The sequence below is a fragment of the Arachis hypogaea genome, chromosome 10 (assembly GCF_003086295.3).
Source record: "Arachis hypogaea cultivar Tifrunner chromosome 10, arahy.Tifrunner.gnm2.J5K5, whole genome shotgun sequence".
NCBI lineage: Eukaryota > Viridiplantae > Streptophyta > Magnoliopsida > Fabales > Fabaceae > Arachis > Arachis hypogaea.
Window position 1 is genome coordinate 109391325 of NC_092045.1, and position 21514 is coordinate 109412838.

At 32.2% G+C, this 21514-nt stretch overlaps 3 protein-coding genes across 3 annotated transcripts; 1 reads left to right on the top strand and 2 right to left on the bottom strand.

Annotated features, from left to right (window-relative positions):
* Nucleotides 1–459: 459 nt before the first annotated feature.
* Nucleotides 460–3508, bottom strand: LOC112716453 (early nodulin-like protein 17). Its single transcript, XM_025768363.3, has 3 exons — nucleotides 3226–3508; nucleotides 1418–1773; nucleotides 460–794 (listed from the first exon to the last, which is right to left on the bottom strand). Exons 1-2 carry the CDS (start codon nucleotides 3398–3400, stop codon nucleotides 1433–1435), a joined length of 516 nt encoding a protein of 171 aa, XP_025624148.1. The 5' UTR covers nucleotides 3401–3508; the 3' UTR covers nucleotides 460–794; nucleotides 1418–1432.
* A 6927-nt stretch (nucleotides 3509–10435) lies between these two features.
* Nucleotides 10436–14875, bottom strand: LOC112716454 (chorismate mutase 1, chloroplastic). Its single transcript, XM_025768364.3, has 6 exons — nucleotides 14445–14875; nucleotides 13814–14039; nucleotides 13636–13722; nucleotides 11676–11819; nucleotides 11095–11187; nucleotides 10436–10870 (listed from the first exon to the last, which is right to left on the bottom strand). Exons 1-6 carry the CDS (start codon nucleotides 14627–14629, stop codon nucleotides 10634–10636), a joined length of 972 nt encoding a protein of 323 aa, XP_025624149.1. The 5' UTR covers nucleotides 14630–14875; the 3' UTR covers nucleotides 10436–10633.
* A 3595-nt stretch (nucleotides 14876–18470) lies between these two features.
* LOC112717939 (uncharacterized) lies at nucleotides 18471–19436 on the top strand. Its single transcript, XM_025769859.1, has one exon. The coding sequence runs from the start codon at nucleotides 18471–18473 to the stop codon at nucleotides 19434–19436; it is 966 nt and encodes a 321-aa protein (XP_025625644.1).
* The last annotated feature ends 2078 nt before the right edge of the window (nucleotides 19437–21514 follow it).

The following is a 21514-nucleotide window of genomic DNA, read 5'->3' on the forward strand; positions in this document are numbered from 1 at the left end:
ATAAGATTAGGATTTAAAGTTTTTAAAATTAAAAAATATATATAATAAAAATATTTTAATTATTTTTTATAATACAGTTATTGTAGTCATTTTCTGTAAAAAAGAATATTAATTTAGATTGGTTAAAGGTTTGATTTATCAATTTTTGGGTCAAATCAATTTATCTGATTTAATTTTGACAAAAATAATACAGTTTAATCGATTATATGTATTAAATTTTAATTACTAAAAAATATTTTAAAAAAAAATTTTAAGTATCTTTATCAGAGTAGCCCATCAAAAAAAGTCTATGCTAAAAATTCACATAAATCCAAAAGAGATTCTTGTGCGAAAAATGCATTATATATATAACCAATAATAACACTAATGTGGAATCAATTAAGGTACTATATCATAATTCTCTAACTAAAGATCTTAGATTTAAGTCCTTAAAAAATATAGCAAGTATGGCATAGTAAATTGGGATAAACACATTCATCTTTTTGAAGTTCAATTGAGGTACACTTTAGAATTGGAGGAACCTCTCCATTAATATAATCTCGAGAATTCACTCATGATGGGTTCAAAAGCCTAAAAGTGATGGTTGGTAAAACGTAAGGATGCTGTTTCAACTTTCAACATGGTCCCTTCATTTCAGACAAAAAAGAAATACACACCCACATGGATCCACATAACATAAGGTCCTATTATCAATTATTATTGGTCCTAGACAAGAAAAAAAATCATTCATTCCCGCAATTTCCGCATTTGAATTCTCCAAATTAGTTAAAAATGCCACCAATTTCTGCCTTCTCCTGGACAACACATGAACAAAGCACAAATACAATATAATGAACTTTTTCTTTTTAATATTGTATTACTAGAGGTGAAATCCTTTATCATGAACCAAATTGTGTGTTGAACACAACTATGGCCATTTACAAAACGTCAATGACGTTTTGTGTTTCTTCAATTAAAATAATATTTTTCTAACAAAACGTCAGCGACGTTTTGTGTTTTAATAATTAAAATAATATTTTTTTTATTACAAAACGTCAGTGACGTTTTGTTCTTTGATGATTAAAAAAAATTTTTTATTACAAAACGTTAGTAACGTTTTGTGCTACTACCACAACCCTGTAGAACACCAAAATCATCAAATATTTTTGTATTTCACATTAAAATTATCCATATATAAAAATTTTAGCCCAATATAATGCCTTCTTTTTTCTCTTTTTTGAAAATTAAGAAAACACCAAACACTACCTAACAATTGAAACAAAAACAATCACCCTTCCTTGAAAGTTGAACCCCATTTTAAGGTCAAACTACTAATTTCACCAAGTAACCAACAATACTTCTTGGTAAAAAAATAACAAAGATTAATTTTTTTTTAAAAAATGTGGAGCACAAAGTTCTTGTCGGATTTTGACTATACCATTCACCAAGTTAGCTACCAAAGATGAATGAATGTGTCCCATGCCGCCCCAACGGCGAAGACAACGGGCAACAGAACAACCTGGCTTCTCGAGTACAACGCCGGTGGTGCTCCAGCTACTTCTGGGGAAGCCTTTGGTGGCGGCGGCAGGTTCTCGACATGGACAGCTAGCTTCATGCCACCAAAGCAGAATCCCTTGCCACTGATGAAGTAGTAGTTTCGAGTCACGTTTAATGGAACGACGTCTCTTCCGGCACCGGTGGTCCAATTGTGAAGAGGGTGATCAGAATTGCATTTTTCGTAGTCTGTCTTGTTCACCTCTAGAACATTCATTTGGTTTCTATCATACACAAAGACTGTGAAAAAGTAAAATAATCAAGTTAGTATCATGTTAAAGGTAGATCAAGTTATGATATAGCATCTTAAAAAAAAAATTCTAGATAATTCTCCTAAATATTAAATATTCCCTAAAAATTTGTCCTTTTTTTGTCATTTGGTATTATTAATATGGAGACACATTAGCTAACCCCTATAATATTAGGAAGAATCAATAATGTTTGGGAGACAATGAAAAATCAGCCTAAATATCCCAAAGTTACCTTATTTAGCATTCATTAATTATCGCTAAAATAATTGTATAATTTTAAATGTAATAAGTGTGTAATTAGGGATGTTATAAGCATGAAATTATGAATGTTAAGTTAAATAAAGTAACTTTGGTTATTGTCTCCCTATCATTATAGGGAAGAATTATAAGATGTCATATATATCATTACTAAGACAACAACTAAGGCATAACTACAACCACATTCTAGGATTGGAACTTGAAATTAGAGAGTTCATTGCATTTGCAAACAAGTGTTTGGTGTGCGTGTGCTTACATTTGTATAAATCTAACCGAAATTAAGACCCTAATGAGTAATGACAAATCAATCTTACATAACTTTCAAGAATGTATTAATAATTTAGGAGACAAGAGACAATGAAAAATCTTTGTTTTGAATTGTGCTTTCCACCTCACTTACAAAGTGAATTAATAAATTGGGAAGCCTTTTTTACTTTATTTTTGGTTGGCATGATAGTAACTAATAATAATAATAATCCAAAAATAGCAAAAGTTGCTTTGAACTAAAACAGATCTGTGATGTGAATTTCTTTTTTATTTATTTATGTTACACAATTCAGAAACTTCATGGATTAAGTTAAAATAACAAGAATTGAAAAAATGAACAAGCAAGCAAAGTTTTTCAGATCTGAGTATGCAGAACAAATCAGCTTAAGGGAAAAGAAAGATCTAAACACTGTTCTTTTCATTTCCTCTTCTTTTTTCCCCCTTCCATTCTCAATTACATTCCTTGAAAGAAAAAGGGCAAGTAAGAAGAATGGAGAAAGAGAAATCACAATGGCATTACCTTCAAAACTCAAATTCTCATTGCAAATTCACATAGCTAAAACAATTATCAATCCTTGAATTTCATAGTCAAGTAAGTAACACACAGATTTGATACATACAACATAAGGCTCAAATATGAATCAAAAGAAATAATAACAACAATAAAACAGAAAAACCCAAAATCTCAAAAAGATTATCCAATAAAACTACTTGGGTCCACATACAACACTATCCAAAAAAAAATTAAGTAGCATAATGAAGCAAAAGCTGAAAACTTTAGCATATACCAAGCTCAAATTGGTTCAGATCCAGTCCATACAGGAAACAAAGATTGAAACTTTGAAATCAAACACACAAACTCAACAACACACACATATATATAGAGAGAGAAAAGTTTGATTCTTTTTGTTCTTACATAGCCAATCACCATTGTAGAAATGCTTTCCCTTGGCCCAATTAGTGTAGTTGACACCATAGCTAGAGGACCAACCCATGTTATCACCAACAAGCCATCTCTTAGCAGAAGCTTCAGGAACCATAACAATGAAAGCAAAAGCAACAAACACAAGAAGCAACAGAACCCTCTTCATCTTCCTTGTTCTTCTTTGCTCTTTGTTCTTCAGTGTTCTAAAGACACCCACCCAAGGAAGAAGCAGAGACAATAGTGGTTTTGTTTCTACAATGTTCTTCTTTTTGGCCTTTTAAGGAAAACGATTTTGGTTCTTTTTACTGTTTTTTTGTTTTTATTTAATATATTGTCACTGTGGGATACTCACTTTGGTTTTGTTTATTTAATTTATTTATTTTGAATTGCAAATTTTAAAGGGTGGTTGCTTACAACTTACAAGATCTAATTACACACTTCAGCGGCCATTAATATTTTATCACAATAATATATGGAGAAAATTTCGCCACTTTCTAAGTTAGCTTCTTTTATTTTAGAAGAACAACATTTTATTTTTCTACAAATTACCTTATATATATTTTTTAAAAAGAATGTAGATTTTTTATTCAAAATTTTCATCATTATACTATTTCTAATGGTCATGGTTTAAATCTTCTAGAGTACTAGACACTCTACTTCTCATTATTAGGCTCATATTTATTTAACATGTTATTTTTTAAACATAAATATCAAACTTGCAACAAAACATATAATGTCTAATTGTACTTAAACTAATTATATATATATAAATAAAGTGTTCAATACTTCAATGTTATTATTTTTTCATAATAGTAAAATATATTTTTTATTTTATAAATTTGTCAAAAATTTTAAAAATATTTTTAAGTTTATTTTGTTTTAAAATCTCTTATACCTAAATTTTTAAAAAATTTAGAACCAATCTAATAATAATATATGACAATTATATCTGATTTACTTGTATTAAAAGTTATTTTTGTAAAATTATTACTAAATTCATCTTAATTTTTTTAAAAAATTAGTTGTCAAAAATATATTTAATAGACAAAATTAAACAAAATAAAACTTAAAAATATTTTAAAATTTTTTAACAAATTTTAAAAACAAAAAATATACTTTACTCTTCTTTTTAAATAAGTTAGCAATCACTATTAAGTATATCTAAAATGATGAAATATTAGTGGAAGAAGTTAAGTGCAGTTGTTGCTAACTAGATCTAGAATGTCTCAATTGCTCATTATTTTCATCCTAGCATGTTGAGAAAATATGGGCGATGTCTTAGTTACTTGTTTCAAAAGAAAGTTGGAATTTTAATTAAATGTTCTTTTTTTTTCGTACAATTAAATGATCCAACGTAGTCATTATTATATAGTAGTTATTTTGGTATCCTTTAAAAGTTAAAAGATAAATTATCATTTATCGTATATTATCACATGATAAGTTAATTATACATTATTTAACACATGAAATAACCAATTACATATTTTATTTGAATCCAACTCTAATTAATTGATTTAAATAAGTTTTTATTTTATTTTTTTATTATTCTTTTGTGCTTTGTTTTTTAAAAAATGAGAAATAGAAGATAAGTAATTTTTCTAGAAATGGAAGAGAAAAATATATCATTAATTTTAAAAAGACTAGTTTACTAATTTAACCCATTTTCTCTGAAAAAGAGAAGTGTCTCCCTTTGATAAAATGTATACCTTTAAAATATAGTGCTATATATGTAAAATGTGATTTCAATATTTTTTTTATTAAAATGTGTTAAATCTAAAAAATACAATTTCAATATTTTTTATTAAAATGTGTTAGTGTGTGTACACACAGGTATGCCTGTATAAATTTATATTACTATTTTTCAATTAAAATATAAAATATAATATAATTATATTTTTATTAATGATTTATTTAATTATTATTTTAGGTAAATAAATAATATTATATAATATAATAAATATTTACAAAAAATATATAATATAAAAAATTTTATTCATAATGATCATATTAGTAATTTTATTAAAAGGAGTTCTAATATATTTTTTATATCCAATAAACTTAACGTTTTTTTCTAATAAAACATACTCCTGTAAAAAAGAAATCGTAGATACTCATATTTAAACGTAAAATAACTTTTTTCTTTTACTTTTACTTTTACTTAAAAATACTTCTTTCAAGTTTCAACTATACAAACAAACGACTCTCGTTATAAAATAAATAACTAAATAAATAAATAAAAGCATTATTTTTTTTATAAGTATACTTTTATAGCGATTAACATCATGGGACCTAAAAAGGAGAGAAGAAAAGTGGGTATCCTAGAACATTTTAATATTTTATACTCAACTTAATTAAGTGTAATCCTAACTGTTTAGCCTGGATTTTGCGCTTTATCAAAGTTATTAGTTAGATTGTACAACCACTATCCATTAAAAAATTTGTCAAAAACCATGAACAAATCTACATTTTTAAATTGTTTGGTTTGGAAGATGGAAATTGCTGGGCAGAAGAAATACACTCATAAATTCTACCATATCAATGTATCACTTCTCTTTTTTTCAACTCATTTGCCAAACATATATATAGATATTTTCTAAATAGCTACATTATGAAGAAATCACCGTCAATAGGATGTAGCAAATTACGTGTAATTGAAAATTGCATTTAGATATCGCGGATTACATATAAATAGATTTATTACATTTGCATTTGATTTTTTGAATTATTGTATTTATATAACATCTTTTTATATATAAAAGATATCACGTGCATACCAAAAAATTAAGAAAAAAAATTAATTAAAAAAAATACACTCATTTAAAATTTGTTTAGATGCTATTTTTTTTTTAAAAAAATCTTTTTGTAATAATATTTTTAAAAAAATTTATAAAAATAAAAGTGATCTTATGTTTAGATATTTTATATAAATTTTTTTTATTTATCAATTATATTTAGATAAAATAAGATAAAAGTAATTTTTTTATTTATTATATAAAATAATTTTTTTAAAACAAAAAATCTTTAAAAAATATAAATTATAGTTTATCAAAAAAAAATTTTAAATATTTTTATTTTAATTATTAAAAATTTGTTAAACATACTAAAAAAATAAAAAAAATCATTAATTTTTTTTATCGATTTAATGACGCCTAAATAAACGATACGTCTTTCACTATACTTAAAATAGAGTATCTTAAAGCAAAGGAAGAAAAAAGAAATTTAGTGTTGGTATTCATTTGAAAGCCGGCTGTAGAATTAATGAAGATATGGTTTTTAATGATAAACAGGTAGGCATATTATATTTGACAGATAGATCACTATTTATTAATATCATATATTTGATACTTGTTCTGTTTGGGAAGCTAAGGGAGCCATTTTAAGGACCACATTTGCTCTTCACTTGTTCTATCACCACCATTATATATTCTTGAAAAGTTTTGGGCATAAAACTTAATTTTGGATCAATGCTCAATTTAATCTTTGTATTCATGCAGACATAAAACTTAATCTTTGTAGATTTAAATGACTTTTTTTTAGTAAATATTTAAAATGGTTTATCAAATTTTACTTATAAAATAGTCTCTTAAATTTTTCTATGATTAAATTAAACAAGTATATAAACCAACTTTTAATTAATGAAACATTAGTTAACTTTTTATTGTAAAATTATTTATTTATTTTATTTTTTGAAAAACTTAAAATTTAGAATAAAAATAATTTTTTTATATTGACCAAAAAATTAGTTCTTTAATTAAACTCATCAAATTATTCCTCCAATTTTGATAACAACAAAAAAAGATAAATGAGTGATTATTAAAAACAAACACAATCATACTAGATATATATCAAAATCAGTTATTAGCATAGAACATATATTAAAATATAAAATACATATTAAAAATAAATTAAATTACATATTTTTTGGTGACTTATTAAACTATATATATATAAATATATAATAACTAATTTTAGTGGTCGATTTTGATGTATAAATAAAAATGAATTTTTTTATTTAAATAAAAAATTCTTTATTTACCAATTTAAACCAGAATAAATAAAAAGATAAGTTACATAAATAAATTAAATTGGTTTTGAATTTACGCAATAACAAGTTTTGAAAACCGATTGTATATTTGTGTTTTTTTAATTTACGTAAACCAATAAAAAACACAAATATATAATCCGTTTTAAAAAATTGCAATTATATAAATTCAAAACTAATTTAATTTATTTATGTAGCTTGCGTAAAAATTTATCAATTTATGCATTTAGTTTTATTTTTGCAATCAAAGACGGCAAAAGTTATATTTGTATGATTTTTTTGTGACTGTACTAACAAAAATAGGAAGGATTTAGTTTTTTATTTTCACACATACGAAAATAGATAATTTTTTTATATTTTTCAATCAATGTCAGTAAAAATAACAAAAAAAAAATGAGAGGAGAGAGATTTAAGGTAGAAAAAACTAAAAAGAATAGATTTTTTTCTTTTTTTTTCATTTTTATTCCTAGTGAATGAGAAAATGTGGGGGAGAAAAAATTGAATTATTAAATCCTTTTTATTTTTGTTGGCATAATCACAAAAATTAATATAAATATGATTTTTATAGTCTTTGAATATGAAAATAAAATTAAATGTACAAATTGATAAATTTTTATATCTCAATTTAAATTGGCAAAAAAAAATTATTTAAATAAAAAGAACCCAAATAGAAAAGATCCCTTTTGAATGGTCATACTTTGACCGCATCCATGTGCATTTCCTTTTACAAAATAGATACAATTTGGGGCTAATTTTTTTTTATATTGGCTAAATATAGGTGTAATACATTGTTATGGAAAAATTAGGTGTTTTTTTTTATATGGTGTTTTATTTAAATCGGACGGTCCGATTTGTTTGATAAAAAAATAAACTACAAATCGAAGGGTCCGATTTGCTTGAAGAATAAAATAAACACGAAATCGGAGGGTCCGATTTGTATTTTTTATTTTTTTTAATTTGTTAAAATGAAAATCGGATGGTCCGATTTCAACATTAAATTTTTTTTTATTTTTAAAATTACAAATCAGACCGTCCGTATTGTAATTTTAACTTTTTTTATTTTTTTTCAAACTGAAAACGGAGGGTCCGTTTTGTGCTAATACCATATATATGTAAAATATCTCTCTTCTCCATATTGTTGTATTACTACCTTCTCTTCTCCGTATAAAAAATCAAAAGCGACAATTTGGGTGTTGTGAGCTGTGAGAAAAGATGAGAAACATGTATTCACTAAATCACCCTTTTATTGTTTGTTCCTACTTCCTACCAATGAGCGTGGTCCACTCTTTCCTAAAGTCACAATATAATCCAACTACTACTTTGAAAAAAAGAAATTGAAACTTTCCCTATGTGTCTCAAGCTCCCTTACTCTATCATAATGTTATTGAAAGACCTATAAGAAGAGTGCAAATTTATACAAATATAAATATGGTGTGTCAATGTTATGGCAATGTCTTTTGTGTCTTCCTTTCATGGCATGTTTTCTTTTCTTGTTTATGGTAATGAATATTAATTATTAGTGTGCATGGTGCAATTGAGCTAGAGCTAATCTTTCTAGGTCCTATAAATTAATAACTTTCACTTGGGGTTTAAGGTGTCTAACTGCCTATGGAGCTATAAATTATGTATTTTTTAATATGTTGTACCTGAATTTAAAATTTAAGGAAGATCAAATAATAGATAAAAATCTTTAAGGGTCGAGTGTGTGAGTGTATAATATAAATAAATTTATGATATAATACTTAAAATTAGAACTCGTCCAATTTATCTAGAAAAAAAATTTATGCCTAACTGAACAATCCATCTCTTTGTTGACCATTTTGATTGAATGGTGAACCTTTAGAGTAGAAGAATTATGTTTTTAGGTCATGATTGGTGAAGGATTATAAAATATAAAAATATTTTTTATATTTTCTATCCAAAAGCCAATCTAATCTGAGTCTAAGCATTTAATATCTTTCAAAGTTAATTAATCTAAACATCTTCAAAATTCTTTGAAGTTCATAATTTTTTTTAAATCGATGTATTTTTCTAAAAAATGACCTATATAAATGATTTAACATGCAAACGCATTATATACATATTTCAAAAAATGTCTTTTTTTTTTAAGATATGCATTAAAATAATCCAACAACATACACACAACTACAAGTATTTCTCTTGCATCCTTAACTGTAGAATCAATGTATTAATTGAGATGTACCAAAAAGCAAGCATGAAAAGTTCATGACAGTGCTAGTCCTAGTCAGTAGTCACTTTGCTATAAGATACTATGCTTCATGCTAAAATTGCTTGCATCTATCTCGAAAGAAGAAAGAATGCACTCTACGTGCGTGCTCTTATAATACATTTAATTTAATGCATTCTTATATGCTCTTGTTAATTTGTTATATACAACTTACACAATTATATATACTAATTATATATTGAGTCCACCTAGTTTAACTCGGTTTATTTTAAATTAAAATCTTTAAAATAGATTAGATAAAATGTTTAGAATAGATCCGGATATAATTAAATCTGGCCCACACCACTAAGGCACTATTCTTATTTATATATAGAGTAAAGTATTATTTTGGTCTCCAACGTTTAGATACGTTCTATTTCAATTCCAAAACAATTTTAAATGGATTCAATATTGTCTCACCATTAAATTTAACACACAATTTACATATAGCATTTGATTATGTAAGTAAAATCGATCCACTAACGTTCACTAATATAGAAGTTTTTATAATTGATTGTTACGATTTAGAGTTTTGAACAAAAAAAAAAATTTGAGGAGAAAAAAGTATTACAAAAAAATTTTGGTTATGTTTTTCTAACATATAAAAGAATATATGACTTAACTAGTAACCTTATTAATGCCCACATCACTTATTCTGTTAAAACAGAAATACGACATTTAAAACGTTAAAAACCAACTTAAAATTTGACCCAAACATTAGAACTAAAATAATCCCTTACCCATTTATATATGCTCTAAAAGCGTGCCAATATTTCTTTTGATGTAAAGGACATAGGTCTTCCATTTAGGCCTACTTATAAAATGAAAGCAGAAATGCTGCCTGATTAAAATTCAAAACCCTAAATGACCATAGTCATAATTACATGGTCCTAAAAGCCTTCTTTCATGCATGAAATTGTTGAAGAATGAGATACTAAGAACTTCACTACTCACTCCTTTTGCTCATATCACAATAATGAAAATCGTTGTCCATGAATAAGACAACACCCCTCACACTTTAATTTAAAAATGCTAGAACTATATTGTCATATTGAAAAGAAACCAATCCAAATTAAGCATACCATTAATTGGATAATAAGATCCATAAAAAGATGGGTGTTATATATGTTTCAATCTAGCTTCCTCAATAAATATGCAACTTGAACTTCCTTTGTCAATGGCATGATCCAATCACTATATAGATCAGCAATTAATCTTGGATTAATCTTGTAAACTGGCTCAGTTTTATGTTCCTTCATATTTACAACAACTTCCTGACCATAAGTCTTGGCCTTCATCTCCACTCTCCTTTTAATTGCCTCTTCGACTTCGGGATACGTTAGCAATTCCATCAACTTGTCCTTGTCCTGCAAAGTCACCACAACAACATCAAATTTCATTCTGTGAAAAATCCAGTTAGTATAAAAATTGGTTCACAATACGCAAGAAAACTAAAGGAACTCTGCACTATTTGAAATGTTGGCAGACCTAGAGGTCACAGTGTTGGCAGTTGAAAACATGTATACCACTGATAAGAAAGAAGAAAGATAACACGAATCGTATCAAAGTCCAGCCCTTTGACAAGTATTACCTGTGCAATAATGGCAGCTTTATATTCATCTGGGGCAGCTTGAAATTTAGCCTCGGCTACAAATTTGCCATAATGAATTCTCTTTGAAAGCGCCTAGAGACACAAGAAAAAGACAGTTCTGAGCAATAAGAATCAGAATTGTGAACAATCCCATTTAGAGGGAGAGAAATTTCTGAACTCTCTAAAATAAGGAATGACAGAAGTACCAGTTTGCAACAGATTGTATGTCACCTAACTATTGTGGGGGGAATGATTTTCGCTAAACAATCTCACGATTGTATATATGAAAATTTAGAAAGTCTGATATGAAACCTAGCAGAAGTACTTAGGTAGGCATGCATGCATGCCTAATCTAAAAATTCTATGGTTTGAGGAGCCATCTTGTGGAGAGAGATATTCTAGGTATCTTTACAATTTCATTTAAAAGGCGAGATCCTACTAAAACCAATCCTACTGACTATACAAATGTTTCAGCGGTATCAAACCAATTGTTCTCCACATTGACCATGTAAAAAGTTAAATACAAAAAAGAAAGAGAAAGGTGAAAGAGAAACAGATCAATTCAAAGCTACAATGTGTACCTGCAAGCACATTGTGTCGCAAACAGCAGTGGATCCACAATTACCATCATCACCTTCCTTTACTAGTTGCGGGATAAGAACTCTGAAGTATACACTCCAAACTTGATCGTTTATATTGATAGAATCAGCAATAGGATGCAATACCTAGTCATGTATACAAGCAAGTTAAGTGAACATGAAGCAATAAGCACAATACCCATTAATAAATTACAGCACAAACTTAGCACGGAAGCAATCAAAAGATTTACCAAAATGGAAGAACTCCAAGAAATATCTTATCATCAAATTAAACTGGTAAATGAATATGAGCATGTTCTCAAGTGAAAGAAATTTTAAATGAGAGGATTAACTTGTTTGAAATTAAGCTAGATCCTTTCACTCTCAAACTTACTGCTCATCGTTACTGTTCAGTGTTTTTGGTTGAAATGATAAGATAATAAATACTACCATAGAAAAGGCATCCCCCTATTTGGAAGCCAATTAGTCACACAACAATGACAAATCATTTTCTCACTATGTAGCCAATGAAGTAAATGAAGTGATTTTATTATGTCCTAGTATAAACCATACCTAGTATAAACAAGTCTTTCTCTCTCTACCTTTAAAAAATGAGTTATTCTCAATTTGATCTACTATTCTTACTGAATACTGATGCTCTGAGTCTCCTCATATAACCAACTTTCTCTCTAATGCATGAATTTCTAAACATATTTGTTTGATGTGGTCCCTCGCCCAGCACAACATTCTCATACCGATATGCAATAACGAGATTTTTTTTTGAAATATTAACTAACATTTAGTTTCAACAACATTGCAAGTCTTATTGTTCTACACAATTTTCTAAAAAGCTTGAGTGACACTTCTCTATCACAAACAACATCCAAAACACTGATTCATATCATCCATTTCCCATGGGTCACATCACCTATTTTTCCATCATTTTGGATAATGGACTTAAGACAGCTAAATTCCCTAACTTGGTATCCAATATTTCCTTTTCATAAAACACCAACTTCCAATTTACTATGAGAAATTCTTGGGGGCCAATAATTTATAGTATTTTTTATCATCATTTGACCAGCACAAATACTGAATTATCTTTAACAAATAAATTTTACTAATTCATGTGTGCAAACTTTAAAAAATATGGGTACAAACTGTATTGATTTATGTGTGCAAACTTTGGTAAATATAGGTGCAAACTATATGTTTCTTGTATGCAAAATTACTGGCCAAGTGCTAGCTAAAATTGATAATATTTGCTGGCTATGAAGCATTGCTCATTTACTATATTAAGAAAGAGAAAACTATCATTTCAAATTAATCACAAAGGTCTCCGGTCCAAGACTTACCACTTTCATGGATTATTACTTCAAAATTGGCCTCTCAGGTATTATAACTCTTAAGCCAAGTTTTTAATTCAGCTTTTATAATCTACAAAGATAACCAAAAAAAAAAATAAAAAATAAAAGAAAAAATCTACAAAGATAATTGTCAATGCCATCCATAGGCCTAAACGAGCAGTGTCAAACTGTCATTACTGGTGTTTAATGCCAATTCCCTGACCTACCTTGCTCTAAACTCCTAAATACTGCCAGCTTCTGCATAGCAAGGATGGACTTATTATATTTGTCCATAATGTTGCTGAATACAATGAATTTAGATCTAAATGCTGTAAACTGAATTCGGTATTCTAGAAAATAAAATGCAACTTGACAATCATTGATGAGAAAACAAATGGATTGAAAACTCACAAAATACGGGGTAACATAATAATAAATCATGGATAAGCATGAATCTAATCCAGCAATCCCTCAATTTTCCCATAAATGGTTATTATTTAGAATTTTATTCTCTAAAGTGCCTCCTTCACTTAAGAAGGTCTAGATCTAGTCAATTCAGTGGCAAAACGAAATTTTAAGGGAACTACCTTGATTATTTGTTAAGGCAAGCTCTTTACCTTAGGATATTGCAAAGGCGGTAACAATGGTTCAGGTAGGCCATCTGGAAAGAAAGGATGTTCATCAGGGCTCTTGTATCTGCCTACCTTCAATGCAATAAAATCAGGAATTAGAACTTTCACTTCTTTTTTTTTTATCAAAAAAATTTATTTCATTACTTCAGGCTTAGGTTAATACCTTGGCATGAAGTTTCTCTGTTTCCCTGACCATGTATTCCACTAATGAGCCATGAAATCCATCCATGGAGAAGGCATCAGGGTCATATGTATCTTCATTGTAACAATATTGCGCTCGCTCCAGGAGGCCAAAGATTATACTATCCTCTTGACGAATTAATGAATGTCTTATATGATCAAGGGTCAGGTTTTCACTTTCATCAATCCTTTTCTTTGTAGGCATTGATCTGGAAAAATGATAAAAGTTAAGAGCCTTACATATAGATGTAAGAGCAGCAATAATAGTCTCCCTCATATAAAGACCTATTATGCACTTGTAATTCTTAAGGATGGAAGCACTCAATCCAATTACAAGAGAATTATGCAAAACTTATGAAATGATTGTTGAAATTGATTTTAAAAGACTGAAGGTATTAAGTTGGCAAACATAGTATCTTATGAGAATGCTATCCACCACTGATTCTACCTTAAAGGGAAAGAACACAAGACATGAACGAAATTCAGTAGTTAATTCAACACAAATTGCAACTACAAGCACCAAATCATCAAACTAAAATAAATTAAACAAAACAAACGGAAATTCAACATATATGTATATTTTAATTGAAAAGTGAAATTCAGAATGCACTCACTCGGTGAAAGCGGCATTTGGTCGAATAGAAAGGGTGCATTTTTGGGAGAAATCTGAAATGGGGTTGAAGGGAAAGGAAGGCCTTGGAGTTGTGAGAGGAAAAGAAGAAAAGGGTCTTGAGGAATCACAGAGAGAACAAGGTGCAGCGAAGGTGGTTGAAGATTTCAAAAGAAGCTTGGCCTCCATTGAAGAACAAAAAAAGAGTGAATTTTGGGAGGGAAGTTGGCAAAGAAAGAAGAAGAATAAGAAGCATTAACAAAATTACTATTCTTATTCTTCTTTGCGGGTTTGTTTTGTGGGTTGTTGAAGCGTGGTAGGTGAGAAGAGAACGTAGAGACTGTTCTTCGGTGCTTCCACAGCCACAAGAGACAAGACAGTGACACTGACGCTGTTTCCAAATTTAGTTCAAAAAATAAAAAATAAAAATTTAACATTTAATTTAACGTGAAATTAATAGTTAAAAATGATTAAATAATTTAATTAATTTAATTAAATTTTTATTTAATAATTTTTATTTATTAATTTTACATAAAATAAAATTAACTGTACATGAATTTTTATAAAAAAATAAACATACTTTATTTTAGACAAAATTTGAAACTAATAAAATGCATCTCACCTTTTTCTATTTTTATTTTGAGGAGTGCTACACATGCAAGTCATTTTTGTTTACAAGTCTTACAAGTTGGACCTAACATGTGCATTACAGAAGAAGAAGAAAAAGAAGAAGAAGTTGGGCCTAACACGTGCGTTACAGAAGAAGAAACGTGAATATAAATGACTTGTATGATTTGTATGGAAAAACGTTCTCTCTTTGCCTTCGATCTCCTTCTGTTTTTTTTCGATTTTCATGGTTTCTGAAATCAAGCTTTGAAATTATTTTGAAGATGATGGAACTTCAGAAATACACCCGAACGATTACAAAAATACACCCAAACGATTATAGAAATACATCCAAAGGATTACAGAAATACACCCAAATAGTTACAGAAATAAACCAAACGATTACAGAAATACACCCAAAAGATTACAGAAATATACCCAAAGGATTAAGAAATACACCCAATATAGGGAGAGACAGTATATTTCTTTTTGAAATCAATACACCCAAAGAATTATAGAAATACACCCAAATAATTACAAAAATACACCCAAAATTCGTTGAAGTACACCTTATGCATAATTCAAAACTCTTTCTCTTTTTTCTCCTCATCTTCTGCTGCTGCTGCTTCTTCTTCAAAAACGATTTTAGAGTTTGATGTCAAAAAACAATGGAAACCGAGAATAACAAAGAAAGAAAACAAAGAGAAAAGCACGTAAATGAAGAAGAAGAACAGGAAGAGGAAAAAGAACGTGTAGCAACAAGAAGAAGAAGGAGAAAGAGAAGGCAAGAAACGTACCTTGAATAATATTTTTTGTTTTTTCTGTTGATTTTGATGAAGGAGAAAGAGAAAACGAAAAGAGGAGAAGAAATTTCAATAAAAAAAGAGGGAGGAAGAGAAGAAAAAGAGACACAGAGAAAGAAGAAAAGAGAAAGAGGAAGAGGAAAAGGAAGAGAAAGAAGAAGAAGAAGCACCGAGAAAAAAGAAGAAGAAAAAGAGGCACAAAAAAAATGTGAAACGGCATGTTTATAAATGACTTGTATGATTTGTATGGAAAATCACTTGTATGTGGAGAATTACTCTTTTATTTTAAAGTAATTTAGGAAAAAAAAATCATAGACATCAACGAATTTCCCCATATATAAACACGCTCTTTATAATTATGAGTTAAGTGTGTGTTGGAATGTAATTAAGTGGTAGGAAAATTTTTTTTTTTCTATATGTAAACCTCATGGTAACACATGGTATCTATCACGTTAAAGGTTTGTTGAAGATTCATTTCTAAATTTAAATATAAAAAACTCTTAAAAATTTGAACTAATTATCTTACTTATTAATGTGTTAACAAATTAATAGAAAATTAATTACTACTTTAGATAACACATATCTTAAAGAGAAGATAACCAAAATATAGATAACTAATTTAATGTATACCTAACTCAACTAAATTTCTAAAAATTTAATTTTAAAATAAAAAAATAAGGGCTCATTAATTTAGATATGAAAAAAATTTTGGTGTATTGGCTGAAAATGAGTATACTGTGTATATTGCAGGTATGTGGACGTGTCAGATGATAGTACAACACGCAAGGGAAATGTTGCCTAAACCACGTGGGGGGCGTGGAAACGACGTGGCTGGATGAGGTTGTGCCAACAAGACAGCACGCAGGGGCATGCTGACGTGGCGAAACCTGGATGGCTCAGACGGGGAAGCACGCAAGGGGCGTCCTGAGTCAGCACGTGGAGGGCGTGCTGACGTGGCGAACATGCATTGGTCCACGTATGCAGCACGTGGGGGGCGTGCTGAATGAGCACGCGGGGGGCATTCTGATACGTGTCAAAGCGTGATTGGCTGAGGCAGGCAGCACGTGGGGGGCGTGTTAAGTGCACCTCTCTATATAAGGCAGAGCTCGATAGTATTTGCATGCTGAAGAAGATTTGAGTGTGTTTTGAGTGTTCTTTGAGGCTATTGTTAGTGCAATGGAGGGCACCGCAAACTTGGTGGGGTATAGCGATGGTGAGATAATACATAATACTCATGAGGGAGTGAGGTTTGTGTCCTAGAATCCGTTTTCATTTGTGGTTCCATGCACGATGACATTAATGAAGTTGCAGAATGGCCTCTGCAAAAGCATGGAGAACAGTACGTTAATGAGAGTGAGCATAATTCTGTACCGAAATCCGATTGTAGTTTTTAGTGGTCTAATACAGTTTGATTCCATGCCGATCACTAATGATGCGAGTATGCAGAACATGTTTTAAATTCACCGGCAGACTCAGATGCGACACCCACAAATTGAGATGTATGTTGAGTTTGAAACTGTAGAGGCAGTGGCGGTTCAAAATGATATAGATATACATGATGATAGAGATGCAGTGTACGAAGGAATAAATAGTGACAGCGAAGAGGACTTCGAAGCCACTTATGAGGCCGGCGACAAAGATAAGGATGGTGATGTGGGAGTTGAGGCAGCAGTAGAGAATGTAGTGGTTCGTCCGTCGAGCAGTCAACCGATGGACGTTCCACCTTTTATGCGTGAGTTGGATCTCGAGGCCATGCATGCTCCCGAGTTTCCGGAATATACAAACATAGGTATGTGGTGACTAAATAATAAGTTTTTGTTAGTTTATACGTTCGATTGAGCAATAAACAGTGTTGTCATAACCGGACCGGACCGGCCAGTTCGACCGAAAAACCAGTGAACCAAACATTAAACCGGTCCGGTCCGTTAATTAAACCGAATAAGGAAACAAACCGACATGAATCGGTCAAATCGGAAATGAACCGATGAAAACCGGTCAAACTTGATAAACCAGTCTAACCGAACCGCTGAAAATTAAAATAGCTAAATATTCTTAAAATGTTAGTAAAGATATGTATTTTAAATTTTAACTAAATTTTTTTACTATTTTTTAATTTTTTTGACTTAGGCGTTGCCGATGCTGAGGACGGGGACTTCCGGATTGGAATGGAATACAGATCTAGAAAGTCGGTCGTCGCAGCAATTAGAAGTTTCACTATAGCTAAATGAGTTGACTATGAGGTGTATGAGTCTGAGCCACAGACGTTCTATGCAAAATGCAAGATGTACGGGCGTGGATGTGACTGGCTTATCCGAGCTAGCTTGATACGGAAAAAAGGTTGTTGGGAGATACGAAGATACAACGGTAGGCACACGTGCACGATCGGAACGATTTCACAAGATCATTCCAAGTTGGACTCAGATACAGTTGCTGAGGCTATAAGGCCATTGGTCGAGACGGACCTGTCCATCAAGGTGAAATCTATAATTGCGGAAGTCCAGTCAAGGTTCAACTATACCATCAGTTACCGAAAGGCTTGGTTGGCAAAGTAGAAGTCCATAGCCAACGTTTTCGGTGGTTAGAAAGATTCTTACCAAACCTTGCCATGGTGGCTCTCGGTCATGGTGCAGAAGATGCCTGGTTCAGTTTTCCAAATAGAAACACGACCACTGTACAACGGGAATAAGGAGGCGCAAGGTGTAAAAATACTTCATCGGGTATTTTGGAGTTTCAATCCATGCATTAGGGCATTCAGGCATTGTAAGCCCCTGGTTCAGGTTGACGACACACACCTATACGGAAAATACAAAGGTACACTTCTAGTTGCTGTTGCACAAGATGGGAACCAAAACATTGTGCCTATCGCCTTTGCCTTGGTAGAAGGGGAGACAGCTGATGCGTGGCACTTCTTTCTCAGGAATCTGCAAATGTATGTTGTTAGAAAAGACGTTGTGGGTATGATCTCAGACCGACATGAGTCAATATGGGTAGCAGTAAATCGTTCCGGTGGTGACTGGCAACCTCCAAGAGCATGGTGGATGTTTTGTATAAGACACATCGGCAGTAACTTCTTAAGGGCATTCAAAGTCTCTCAATTGCAAAAACTTGTTGTCAACATAGGGTATTCAAGAACGGTGGAGGAGTACAATATCAACTATAAGAGGTTGGAAGAGCGAGGCGAGGCATATGCCAGGTGGTGCGATGCCATTGGACTCAGACATTGGGTATTGGCATTCGACGAGGGACATCGATGGGGCCATATGACAACGAACCTTGTCGAGTGCATTAACTCAGTGTTGAAGGGTGTCCGTAATCTACCTGTGTTGGCACTGGTCCGAGCAACATATTATAGGTTAAATGAACTTTTTACGCGGAAGAGTGCCGAGACTCACGAACGCAAGCGTGTTGGATATACGTACTCCGCATTTGCACAACAGCGGATAGAAGCAAGTATGCAACATACTGAGAATATAGTTGTGCACTGCTTTGATAGACGAAATGAGGTGTTTGAGGTGCGCAAAATGACTACTGGAAAGGTGTTAGTTGTTGATCTTGCGCGACGGACATGTGACTGTGGGCACTTTTAGGTTGAACGAATACCATGTCGCCATGTTATTGCTTGCTGTGCTAACCAGCGTCTCGATTGGCAGTTGTATGTGCATGATGTGTACAAGATGACAGAGGTTCATAAAGTATATAGGTTTGAGTTCACACCATTAGGTGATCCCGAGACATGACCTACTTATGAGGAACCCACATTGGTCGCTAATCCCGCGCTGAGGCGAACGTCTAAAGGTAGGCCCAAACTGACTCGATACTTGAATGAAATGGACTCACGCGACATGCGTGGTCCTCGGATATGCCGTCTCTGTGGTGCTCAGGGTCATAGTCGGAGTAGGTGTACTCAGCATGCTGGACCGAGTGGTGCTGGTTCGTAGTTTAATATTGTCATGTTTGTATTTTTTTAATTTGCATTTTGTTAGTTGATGCTTTTGAAATTAGACGTGTTTGTGTTTTTCAATTGAAGTCTATCCATTGATATTTTAATGTTCGCTTCATATTGTCATTAACTGATTACATAAGTTAATAAAACAAACATTAAACACGATTTACATAAGTTAAAATGTAAAAATTAAACACGATTTACATTAAGTTAATTCTGAAAATAAGATTTAAAAAAACTAAACCGAAGCTTACTTCTTTCCGGCGAACCAGTGCATCCCCTTACGCATAATGCCCGGGGCGAACCGCGATGGAGTATACCTATCAGGTGGATTTCGCTCCGTCCGTAGGTCATATGGGTGACCTCGAACTGAGTCATCCACCCCCGGAGCTCCCGAACCACCTGCATCTATCGGAGCGGCCGACCCGCCTGCCTCTGCTGGAGTGGATGGACCGGGGTTGAACGTGTCGACAACTGCGTATGCCCGCTGACGCTGGATAAAACCACTATCACATGACGCACTCTCTGACGTGTGGCCGGAAGTACGACCCCACAAACCATGGGCCATATCTACTGATGCCCTATGTGGATCAGCCGGTAATGACGGTGAAGGGATACCACTAAAATCTGACCAGCCACCCAAACCAACATCGGTCCAATGCTGTAGTTGCTGATCTCCATGTCCGTTGCTGGAGAAGTCAAACCAATCATGACCTGAAGGAATGGTAAGTATGGGATCATGATACTGAGAGTGGTGGCTGTGCGGAGAGTGGTGGCTGTGCTGAGACTGCTGAGAGTGGTGGCTGCCCTGAGTGTGATGGCTACCATGATTGTAGGCCGGTGGCTGTGGTATATAAGAAGGAAATGGCTCAAACACTGCATGCTGAGGTGGCTGTGGGGCAGGTGGCTGTGGATAATGAGGAACATACCCCATCAATCTCAACAGATGTGCGTAGGAGCGTACGTACCAATCCCGGTACTCAGCTGTCGGTAAAAAATTCCAGGTCGGAAGGGGGTGCTGATCCCGCATTCAACTATGTCACCTGTTGGCCCACTCCGCTATCCATGGCCCATGCAAAACTATCCAGTCATGAAGCTGCACTCTGCGTAGAATGATGCAATGCTGGTCAAGTGGAATATCCCTTGGTGCCCACGGAGGAGGTTGTACATATCCAAGCTGATGCATCACTCGGTTCGCAGGATGCCACTCGACACACTCGAACGACAACAACGGAGCAATGATGTCGCACACCTCAAGATGGGGCTGCAACTCGTCCAGGAGGATCAATCCGTCATACGGCCGCCACTCAAATTGCCACAGTATTATTGGTATATTAGAACCCTAACAATAATGGTTCAAAAAATGGATCAGAAGAACCATAACTATTTACCTCCTGCATGTAATCTATATCATGCCTGAATGTCTCCACGGTCTTCGATGACCACGCTGTGGTCCGTTCTAAATGACTCCACCTGAAACATTGTTAATTTAAAAAATTTAAATAACTCATCATATGTCAAACATGCATCATGAATATAACACATAACTAAAATAAGACTTATTATCTCCTGGCAACTGGTATCTCGGCCGGTGGAAGCGTTTGTCGCGGTACGGGAGCAAGACACGGCATTCGCTCCCATCCATCTCCTTTGTATCATATCGTGATGCACGGCATAGTGCTCTGTAAAGATGTGCTAGACATGCTGACCCCCAACTATAAG